The sequence below is a fragment of the Lepisosteus oculatus genome, chromosome 2 (assembly GCF_040954835.1).
Source record: "Lepisosteus oculatus isolate fLepOcu1 chromosome 2, fLepOcu1.hap2, whole genome shotgun sequence".
Lineage (NCBI taxonomy): Eukaryota > Metazoa > Chordata > Actinopteri > Semionotiformes > Lepisosteidae > Lepisosteus > Lepisosteus oculatus.
In genome coordinates this window covers 48,365,121-48,377,436 of record NC_090697.1, presented here as the reverse complement: position 1 = coordinate 48,377,436, position 12,316 = coordinate 48,365,121, and the positions used below count along the sequence as shown (strand labels likewise).

At 35.4% G+C, this 12,316-nt stretch overlaps 1 protein-coding gene across 2 annotated transcripts in view; it reads right to left on the bottom strand.

Moving 5' to 3' along the window:
• Nucleotides 1-1,931: 1,931 nt before the first annotated feature.
• Nucleotides 1,932-12,316, bottom strand: part of mthfd1l (methylenetetrahydrofolate dehydrogenase (NADP+ dependent) 1 like) — a 113,029-nt gene continuing 102,644 nt past the window's right edge. For both annotated transcript variants that reach the window (XM_015349241.2, XM_015349231.2), the window contains exons 27-28: nt 8,096-8,214; nt 1,932-2,569 (exon numbers count right to left, since the gene is read on the bottom strand). In XM_015349241.2, coding sequence (XP_015204727.2) covers nt 8,125-8,214 — 90 coding nt within the window. In that variant the 3' untranslated portion in view covers nt 1,932-2,569; nt 8,096-8,124. The remainder of the gene's footprint in view (nt 2,570-8,095; nt 8,215-12,316) is intronic.

Genomic DNA, 12,316 nt, shown 5'->3' with positions numbered 1-12,316 from the left:
CTGATGTTCATTTGGAACAGGTCTGGGGGAAATAATAATGACTAAATATATAATGTTTACAATAGAAGTAGGAGGGGGTAGCTCTGGAGTTGCAGTGTTCCAGCTATCTCCACTTAGGGGTGGAATTGTGGATTTTGTCCAGTTAATACAGTAATTGAATATTTCACAAAATATTTATGAGATTGATGGCTTTCTGTAGAGAATCTGATGGATCCCACAAGCATAATAGTACACCATCTATATATAGATGTCCATTGGGGTTTTCTATTCCCTTAATGTTTTCATTTTGTCTTACTGCAGCAGCTTGCTGAGAGGTTCCATCTTCCCAGCAAACCTGAATTGAATTGGATGAAGTGGTTAGAAAATGGACGGGTGTTTTGATCCAAAACTTTGAAATAGTGCATTCGTCATTTTTAATTCAAAATCATAAGAAAGGGGATGAAAAATAGCGCAAGGCACAGTAACAATTTTGTTGGTCTTTTTGCATCCACGTGTCTTCTAGGTAAGGACAATAATAAGGTTATCATACCTGTAGGCTTAAGGCTAGGACACTCTGTTAGAAATGGCATTCCAGTGCCTTGAAATAGAGACAAAGAATTTCTTTGCGTCAAAAATGTCAACTTATACCCAGCTGAGGTGAAATCATGCAAGCCATCTGGTCCAATTAGTGCCAATACAGAGCTTGAATCATTTACAGCACTGCAAGCTCACAGGCACCTCACAATTCCAGAGGGTCACTGCTGAGTGAAAACTATAGGCTGCCCAGAGCGGGCGGCATCTGGTCAACTGTGCATGCCACACTGACTTTTAAACTAGTCCTGACTTGAATGAGTGGCTTGTAGGTCAGCTCTGCACTCCCAATGTGCACCTTTATGGGTGCTTCTCTTGTGAGCCCTACTTCAGGAACATGCATCTCTGGTCCTGGACACCCACAGTCCTGCATGAATTACAAGTGGCCTTAAATAGTCAATGAGAAGAGATCTGGAAACTGTTAACAGTTCATCTGGATCTGTAAGAATGTAAGAAAAGTTACAAATGAAAGGAGGCCATTTGGCCCATATAGTCTGTTTGTTAGTTAGTATTGAATAGATCCAAGCATCTCATCCAACCATTTGTGGTAAGGAGACAGGGTATAGGCTTTACCAGCATGGCTGGGTAGCCTGTTCCATACTCCCACAACCCTGTGTGTCCCGCTGTCAGTTTTAATTACACTTCACTTGTGTGTTCTGGTACATGTTTCACTGTTGATTCTGAAGACATCCACTGGGCTGACTTTGTCTGTGCCTTTAAGAATTCTGAATACTTGGATCATAATCTCTGTTTGAGACATACAATAATAGGTTCAGTTCCTTCAGTTTGTCAGTGTTGGACATTCCCTTCAGCCCGGGGATGTATCTGGTTGCTCTTCTCTGGACTCATTCTAGAACAGCAATATCTTTTTTTATAACATGGCAACTTACATTGTGCATAGCTGTCTAAATGAGGTTTAACTAGTCTTTTAATGATATATTTATATTGTGTGCCCTTTTAAATGCTTAATAATTATGCTTTAATGGCCTACTTAAGCTACTTCCAGATTTAATGAAGCCATTCAGAGTTTGGCTGAAATATAAACATGAAGACACTGTAGCTCTGCAGGAACATAGCTGTTGACTCCTGCCCCAACACCAGATTTCATGATAAATCCACCTTCTGCAAAGCATTTCACTGCTAGGAAAAGGAAACTGTATACTATAAATGTAAAGAGTTTTTTACATCCCGTGGGCTAAAAAGAACATTTATAACTGGATGATTAAAGTTTTTTCTACAAGAGAAAAAAATACAACACCTACAGTACTGTACTTCGATGCCCACATTATTCAATGGACATTCAGAATTGTTCTATATTTTTTGTTTCAAGTCATTATTGAAAAAGATAACAGATGTTGAACTCCTTTACATACCCTTTATTTAAATCCAGAGACATTTATTTGGCATAAAAAACAGTGACAATATCTCTAGTGTGAAATGGTGAAAGTTAGCCAAAAGGGACTGAGTTAGTAGAAAATGCTTAAATGTTAATAGGAATATAGCAACTTCTATATGTAATTAAGACAACTAGGAACACGCAAACTGAAATTAAATGTAGGACCTCATTATAATGTTAAATCCCCCTTTGTATTGGTCTAAGTGGGGTTTTCCAAAACTGAATGTCAATTCTTTAAATACATGTTCTACTGTAACGTATTCTAGAAAAATCAGCATCACTTCCATATCCCATTGGACTACAAATATGACAGTCCTCTGTCAATCTCTTTGTGAAGACATTGCTGTTTGCACTTGTATATCAGATGTAGAAGGAGTTTACCACATCTGGTGTCTTTTAGCATATATCACTTAGGCATTGTTCAGGTGGTGCAAATATTACAATACTAAAAGCCCTTAAATGGATACCACAACTTGAAGGTGGTTGTACAGAACTGTCTAGTCTTCTGTCTTCTTCATATCCACATGATGTGCAGAATACACATTCCTCACATTCACTGGAATTTTCTGAAGCGCGCCAGAAGAAAGGTTTTTTCAATGGAGCCTAGAAGGCAAAAGAAATGGTATATTTAGCACTGATGTGCGGCGAATGCTTCAAGAACATTCTTTCTGCCTCATAAAATTAAAACAAATTACAATAAGTAGGCACAGTATCTATAGTCAGTATTTAATCTAACCTGTCACAATCTTCTTCCAGTCACCAAAATGTCAAATTATCAGTCTTCAATTCTTTTTCTTTCGGGCGTCACTGATTTTATTTTCAAGCTATTAATGGAGATCTTTACAAAAATACAAAAATATTAGAATTTGAGGAAAATTTAAACCATTATCACCACCTGCACATCTATCATAGGTTTTATCTTTTGCAGTAGTTATGCAGAAGACAATACCCTGAAGACAACTGCTAGAGAGCACTAGTTCCAGACTCTACATTTACAATTTTTAATCATGACACATTCTTTAAAACAATCTGTCTCATGATCAAAGATTCTGTGTTGTGATCTTCAATTAAGCCTCTCATGTGGTTATGTTTCTCTACACCACTGATACACTCTAAAGATTTATACATTTTGGACTGCAGCCTTTTTCATTGATGTTCCTATAGAAATCACTTACTCCCACCTTACCAATATGAAATGACCTTCCACGTTTGGCATTTCATGGTAGAGATTTATATAGATGGCAGCTTTGCATCGTTTGATCCGTTACCGCACATTCCTGATGTGAATTGCTCACTGTGATTCTACTAAATTTAAAAAGTAAATGTTGCTCTAAAAAAAAAATCAATCAGCTTTGTTTCATTTGCAAAATAGACATCAATCCTGTGACAAGGTTCCTGTGTGAACTCCTCATCTTAGACTTTTGAAACAGCCATACAAAATCACGGAGTTGTAGCATGTGCTTGATATTTATTTCAGCTATGCAAAGGATTATCACTGATAAAACATGGTAAAGCAAATGGCTACTTTATTTATAGTTACAATTAGTGAAATAATACGTATGGCATTTTACCTGTCAAACTGGTTCTATAGTTTGATATATTTCTATAGTACTTAACAATATCCTCAATATGAATTTTGTCATTTCAGATCACGTATGAGTTTTTCTAAGGACAAGTCAAAAACTTGAAAGCAAAACAAGTATTCCTATTATCTGGTTAATGCACAACAAACCGGATACAAACAGTTTATTGAAACTAAGGATTTGGCCGTACAAAACAAGTCCTCTGTAATATAGGGCATATTTTATCGGATTTAAGAATTCATGAGAACAACTGTGTATTGCAGACAGGGCAAACATGATGCAAGTGAAATGCTGCTCAATCTCATACTGTAATAAAGGTCAACTGCTCATTATTAGGCCATTTCCACTGTTCTTAAAATATTAAGCTTCCTTTTAAACTTATGTTGAGATCTGGCAGTGGCCTTAATATTACTTGTAAAAACCTTTCTGAGTAAGGTTGAGCCTAAATCTTTTATCAAGTCACCATTATATCATTTAATATGAAACTATCCCAGCTGTGAAACTGGTTAATAGTATGATATAATCCTTGTTTCTACTGTTTTTTATTATGAATATCGCTTTAACCTATTTTCCACTTGCCTCCTCAGGTACTTACATCTTTGTTCATCCACATCAACATCTTTCAGGATACTGTATGCGAAACAAATACCAGTTTAATCTGCTTTGTTCTAGGCTAAAATATTAAATTTAACAGATTATTTCAGGACAGGAGATTTGGAGACTTTTACGGTGACCGGGAGGATTCCAAAATGTTCAAGATTTTTTTACATTGTTGTCTAATGTAGTGTATATACAGACTAACATACTGTATACTTATTTCGTACTGAGCCATTACTAAAAAGCCTTTCACTGAGTGAAGCAAAGCACAGAAAGTATTTATGATATGCATTATTTACAGAGGCTGCCTTTAGGTGCTCAGTCAGTGACACTGGTGAGGATTTCTGATGTTAAATGGATTGTGATGCATTAGATCTCTTTATGTTTTACATGTAATACAGATTCAATACAGATTTTGGATAGGATTTTAGAATGACTTCCTTACTGAACTGACAAGTGATTCAACTGAACTATTGTAAAGAATTTAATTAACAAGTAAGCCAGCCAACCTGTGCTGAGGGAAATATATTTTACTACTTCCAGGGATAGTCTGGACTTGTTTATATAAAATGCCATATGCCAGTTTGCTCAGTTTTGAATTTTAGCAAAATCTTTTGAATTTCCTTTGCTGATTTTATAGTATTTCCCAACAATAGTCCCTATTGTGGTACCATCTGCCAATTATTCCAGAATGTAGATCATTGCTATAAAAGAGTACTGGTCCAAGAACATAACCATGTGGTACTCCACTAATTAGTTTACCCCTGTACCACTACAACCTGGACACCCATTTGTAGGACTTGACCTGGGTTCATTCATGACCTGAGTGCATTCTAAACTCAAAATTTACATTTTGTAGAATTAAATTTACATCTGAATTACCTTTTGAGATAGACACCTGTTGTATGTGATATTTTGGGGTGGGGATAACTTTATCAGAATAAACCACTGCGCCATGTGTGGAAACATTTTGTATAGTTCTAATGCAAATGCAGTACTCACCTCTAAGTACCCATTCATGTTAGTAAAAGAAAGTGACCATAGCTGTGTAACTTCCTGAAAAAACTGCCTGAATTCAGAGCACAATGGCACCATGCACCATAACTTCTTGCATCCTCTACACATCTACACATTGCCGTTCTAGTATGTTCCTCTGAGGGATAATTAAGCAATTATTTCAATTTAGCATTATGCAATGCACAACCTACATGGTTTTTTTAAAGGGCAATTTGAAAATCCTGTCCTGCCTGAAAGTGTGCATGTAAGCATGGGATTGTACAGTAATACCCTGGGATACAGAGCCCACAAATATGGAAACATCTGTGAGCATTAGATGTTGCAATTTTTGACACCATTAAATATAAAGTTTCTCGCAAATTAAAAGCCTGTGTATTTTGAACATTTAACCTTTACCTTTGTCATGATCTTCAAAAGGAGTGTACTGATTATACCATTCACTCAATAATAATGTGTTTCATTATTATTATTGTTAAATACTTTTATATTCATTTATTTTTTACTTCCACATTATTTATCTGGACAGTGCTTTTTATGAATGTGGTAAAAAAAAACATTATGATCAAGAATGTGTTAAAGCAGCCAATTGGACAATCTTTATTTTTTCTCAAACATTATTATTATTATTTCTCCCTTACTAATAAGGTGCATGTATTTAGACAGCATGAACGTTCAAAGTGTGCACAAAATTTCATCTTTAAGTTTGTGATGATTTTTGTTCTGCTTAATGTTTTGAATTGCTTAATGTTTAACAAAAGTTTAGCAAAGTGAATAGAATGGTGTGTGCTAAAATGAGTCATCGGTATCAGATCTCTGGCTGAGTTTAATTATTAAAAAGGGCATGGCTTTAACAAAATCGTTATTACATTAATGTTTTTAACATGCAATTGGCAACACTATAAACGGAGTGTGGTGTCTGCACTGAGACCTGCACTTTCTCACACAAACGTTTGGCTTGATTTTGAAAACTCGTCTTTAGCATTACCTATCGGTTTTAGTCTGCAGTAACATGCATCAGACATTCTTACAACTGTACATATTTGTAAACTATATAATAATATTTCATATAAACTATATATATTCTACTAAAGTTTTAGAAAAACCTACTGTATATGGACTTAATAAGCAGACTCAGAAGCATTTAAAATTTAACAAATTAGTATAGGAGCTGATAGCATTTGTTGTGTTTTGAATGCCTCTTGATACAGTATATATGAAAATGGCCCTCCTTTTCAATGATGATCCAATATATGAACTTTACATATATTGGATCATATTCTAAGATCTTAGCGGTCTTACACAAAACAGACAAAAAGAGTTATTGACCAACTAGATAACATTAAAAGAAAACAGCCTTAGTCAATGGTAAAGTAACAGCTTATTCAATATATGGCAATGGCTATTCTCAGCAAAACATAATGCTTATGCATGCAAGACTGGAAAACATTTCCTCACACATAAGGTATTAATGCATTACACCATAAAATCCACACATCCCCGACGTTGGTTTCTAAGTTTCTGGAGGAGAGAATACATGTAACAATAAGAATGTGAAACCAGGGATTTCATGAAATTGTGAAACATTTAACCAAGGATTTCAAATAATCCCTAAATATTCCAGTAAATAGGTGAAATACCTGGTTCTTTTTCACATTTTAGATATATGATTAAATATGCTATAATTTCTGTGACATATACAGTATATAAATTAAGATTATTATAAGATGTTGCTGCTTAAAAGCACAACTCAAATAAAACATAAGTGTTATAAGTCCCAACCCTCCCCCATAGTGGATTTGAAATATATACTTTTACAATTTCTCATACATTGAGTACAACAGTGCATCTATAATTACAGGACAACCTTATTGTACTCAATTTAGCTCAGCCTCACAGCTGTTAAATGGACAAACTCAGGAATGAGGCCTTTGTTTTTTACTTAAGCTACAGTATGCTTGTGCATTGTTCTTCAGTGGCAATGTCAAAGGACAGAGCTGGAAACAGAAGATGGGGAGTAACAGCTTGTATTCTACACCTGTGACATACAGGTAGTATACGATATGGGCACTGTTTCAACCAGGGTGGTCTTAATGATTTGAGGCCTTGGGCAAAAGTCAAGTTTCGGGCCAACCTGGACCTATCATGAACATGAATAAAGGATTCAGTATGCACAATACACGTACCTTCAATAATGCACCGCAGTTCGCGTTATGATTTTACATGATTTTAGGATATAATGATGTCTCATAAGAAGAAAAGGTTCAGGACCAGCATTCAAGCCAGCTGTATGTTTCATCTTGCAGGGTGACCAATTAAATGTAGGACAAAGACAACAGCTTTGCTAGATCCCTATATCTCGTACGATAAGGTTTTGCCATTTTTAAAGATGGCATAAAGAATTCCTCAACTGCATAACATGGGCTTGTTTTTTCTTAATTGGGCCCCATCTTCTTTTGTAGCGATACAGACACTCTATAGAAATCCAGTTCATGCTCTGAGGATACCCTCCAGTGTGTTTCACTTTCAACTCCATGCCTTGACCTACATGAAAGCATTTGCCTTAATGATCGCCACTATCTTTGCAGTCATTCTGCTTCCACCTGTCTTAACAAAAGACATTTCAGTGAAAGAAATTCCACTCACTTTTGTCGGGCGATGTCTGGGTGCAACATGCAAATTCAATTATGCACAGTTACACAAACAAAATAAAAGTTCTACAAAGATATTAAAGAAACTGACCTATTGCGGAAATAAAATACTGTTGATGGTGCAAAACCTTTAAAACAAAACTTAAAACAATGATCTTACTGAAATCTAGAGGTAAATATGCTCCCTGCTAATGAATTACAGATAACCACAAATTATCGCTTAAGGGCCCTGAAATGTTTTCATGAGAAACATTTACCATGGCAAGTTTATGCGGGCACATTACCTGCAGGGCTCTGGCAACTACAGTTAATCTCAGAACAACCCTGTGATCTCTTCAGTGTCAGGATCCAAGTCGATGTCATAGAAACAGGGGCGAGTGGGAAGTCCTGGCATGGTGCTCATCTGTGGAGAGAAGAAAATATGGACACAATATGTTATCCTGGAAAAACTCCATTCACCAACTTAATAACAGGAATAATTAAGTATAAATAACAGTTTCAACATGTCTGTGTGTACAATTAGCCCTACTAATACCACCTTTAAGTCTATTGTCATCTTAATATAACTTTTAGTGGGTAAGCGATTGTGTGCCATAAGCAGTATCTAAAATAGTTCTTTATAAGTACAAAAGAAGAAAACAAAACCACATAAAGTAGAAGAGTTGTACCTTGACTACAATCGTGGTTCATACAAATGATACATTGTAACACACCAGACATTCAAGACTCATTCAAACGTACAAGGGTCAAATTATATTAAGGTACCTAAAGACCTTGACTGCACAAGATGGGAAAGCGATCAGTATCACAGTTTAGGACCCTTCTACTTGTCGTCAGGCCAAGATCACCACTGGCTTTGCCTGGAGTCTTACTTAGTAAGAAATTGCTATATGCAAGAGACTAACAATACTTAAGTTGCTCATTAAAAGTTGTCTGACATTCAGTATTAACAACATCTGTGTATACATTTTGACCTACAGAAAAAGGGCTTTTAAAAAAGCTGGAGCATTTTATAATGTTTCAATACTGCAAAGGGATGTGGATAAGCAGATGAAAGATCTAGTAGAACACTCAGACTGAATATGAAAAATAACAGAAAATATTTTGACTATTTAAAATAGTCAAAGCAAAGGATTGTATATAACATACTTGTGTGTATACACGTATACTGTATAAAGCTCAATGTCTGTGTTTTGGTATGGCTGCCCTTTATACATTCAAAAACCACTCAATAGAACATTACCAAATCTGGCACATAGATGCAGATGGACAGAAAGTGTTTTTTGAAGATACTGCACATTTTCTATCTCTGTGCATGCACAGTTGCTTCGTGTGTGCTTTTTGTCCTGTACTGCAGCTATAACTTTTAATTTGTACAGTTACAGAAAATGTATAAAATGTAAGTGACCAGCTGTAGCCCATGGAAAGAGATTTCCAAGTCATATATTAGACTTTGTCTTGAATAATAAGCACCATTAGCACATTATGGTACATGCATTTTTTGGGTAAAACACCTGCATTAATGGTCTTATCATTGTAATGTTCCATTACATTTGGCATATTCCAGATCTGTGGAATGCCTGCACTCTTTATTTGCAATATTCTGACACTTGCAAATCACACAACCTGCACCATATCTAGTACAAAGGTTGGTATGTTTATTTAATTTCCAAGTGAAACCATGTAATTTTAGCTTGTGCATTACAAAATGTAAAACAGTTCACATTCCGGATGTCAGCTTTCAGAAAGAAAAACCTTGGTAAAAGGCGGCAAAGATTCTCATGCTGAAAGATCCTTATCATCTTTCTCAGATGCACATTGTACAATCTCTCTAACATACTGTGTTGAAAGCTGTAAATGAGAACTGGAAACCATTTTTAGTCATTGTTTCACTGCAATTTAAGAATGAATTTACAAACTTTTTAAAAAAGTACATATAGAGGCATTTTTTAAAAAAGTAAAGAGATAGCAGCAGAGATGACAGAAATTTAGTTTTTGCTGTCCCTGCAGAGAGAGAGCTACAGGAGTTTTCTTAAAGTGCTTTTAAGCTAAAACAATTTAAATATCTAAGTGTCAATTATAAAAAAAAATAAAGCTCCAAATTAAGATACTTGTAAAACATCTGATACTGTCTCTTTATGAAATCTTGATACAGACAAGGAAGTTTGAACTTTTAAAGCAGCACTGAACTCAAGTTCAGTTGATTGCACTTCAAAGCAAATCTGTGAAAGATTATTATAATTATTTTTCCCACATAATGCACAGGTAGTCTGGAAACAACAAGCAGATATTCAAGTTAGGAAAGAAAACCTTTTTTTTATTTTGGCAACTCAACTATCAATAAAGCTTGTATGAAGTTGCCATGCATTCAGCAGTCTTTTGTCAGAAGCTGTTCCAGTGTAAACAGGACTCCCTGGTTTGTGTAGTTTGTGTTTATCTGAATCATATCTGAATCTCTTCCACATGTAGATGGATAGAATTCAGGAAGTCAAAATACCAGTAGCAGTATCTACAGTAGATGTATCTAACATACTCAGATTTTTTTTCATAAAATTCCATTAAAAGTCAGAATAGCAAATTACACAGTTGAATCATTTATATCACCTTTACTATTTCTGCGATCTATATAAGCCAAGAATTATGAATTGCACACATATTATTACAGTGCAATCATAGCAAATTCTCAAAGTCAACCCAACAGATTTCTTCAGAACTGACAGTGAAATTTGAACGTGAGGAGAAGTGGAAACGATGTAAAGTACATTTCAAACAGAGAACGGAAGACACTTCCACAACCGTTTGGGTAAAGGACTGTGGAACAAGCTACCAGCCATGCAGTTGGCTGGCTCCAAGAAACAGCTGGAGCAGATCCTTGGATCAATTAACTACTAATTACATGACGGGGTAGTTAGGCCAAATGGCCTCTTGTTGTTTGCAACATTCTTGCATTTTTCTTATGGAGCAAATCCAGTTATTGTTCGCTCCTTTGTAGGAGCTGCCCTGGAGATTAAACATCAAAAGCGTATGATTCACATCACCTGAATCATAATTAACAGTGAGATACAAATGTAAACTGACTATGGATTTGGGGAAAAGATATAATAGTTATTTAGCTTTGTTTAAGTGTGATCCTATGGTAATCTCCCAAACCTGAATGGTTTTCTCACACCTGTGTTCTAGAAAATAGGGGGATGCTTGAGCAAACTGCACTTACGGAGCTGTGGCCCATACAGATCAAACAACGTAACATTGTGAAAATAAAAATAAAAACTATTCTTCACAAATTCTATGACACAACAACTTAAAAACACAAAGGATATCCTTGTAAGAGTCTGAAACCTGAAACATCTCATAAACAAATATTCCTCTTCCTCCTGGTGTTCACATGCTGTACAGGTAGGTCTCAATTTACATGGCAAATGCGTTCCTGAACATTCGAGTTGAAATCAAAAGCATGTAAATGAAAACTAATTTCCTATAAGAATGCATGGAACTAGATGTGTTCAACCAAATGGATGAACTTAAAAAAGTAAAAGAATTAAAAAACAAATTTATCCATGCAAGCTGTTTAGATAGTTGTACTAAAAGTAATTAATTTATCAATTTTATGTAAAACGTGAAGGGAAAATTGTTGTCATTGTTGAGTAGTAACTCATGTGCCCACAGACAGCAAGACTTCTCAGTACCTTTCTCTTTCAGTCCTGTTACTATCAGTGAGTCTTTAAAATGCCGTTTATTCTGAAGTCCCATAAGTAACATTTTTTTTCTTTTTTTTGGCTTTTAGCAGATTATTAAGAGTAAACATTTGTTTAATCATTGTATTTATTGCATATTTAGGCTGAGGATAGTGTATTGATTTGTTTTAAAAAATGACTAAGTATAAAAATACTTTTCATCTGGAAATAACTTTCTTGTTTCTTTGTAACCAAGATGCATTGACACAGCTTCCACCCAAACCTCTTAAATTGATGCTTTTTCTACAAATTCTTTGCACTGAATTTTGTTTTTAAGATTTTTTTCACACGGTATAAATAGAGATACAGACTAAGCCAACGGCATTTTCTTGATTTATTTAGCTAGTGTGAGATAACGTGAGATGAACAGTAGCTGGAGAAATAGTGAGACAAAGACTGCCCAGCTGTCTGTGTCACCCAGCCAGCTTAATTCATCCAAATGCACAGCTGGGTACATGCGGTGTATATTGTCTCAAACACATCATCAAGTTGCCCAACGCTGTCTACACCAAAGTTTGCTGAAGTGTGAACTGATTTGTTAATAAGTTAAGACGTAGTATATATCCCCAAGGGGAATTAACCCAAAGACTAGCAAATAGAGAGGGTGTAAATCAAGAACTATCTTTATGTGCTTCTGTATAATTTAAGTTTACAATGAGACTGCAAGATTCTTGGGGAACTGTGGTTAGCACTGTGTAACAAAGTTGCACTAGCTCTACAGGTATTTATTTCATGTTGAACATTTTAAACAGTCCTTAAAAATGGAAAAGG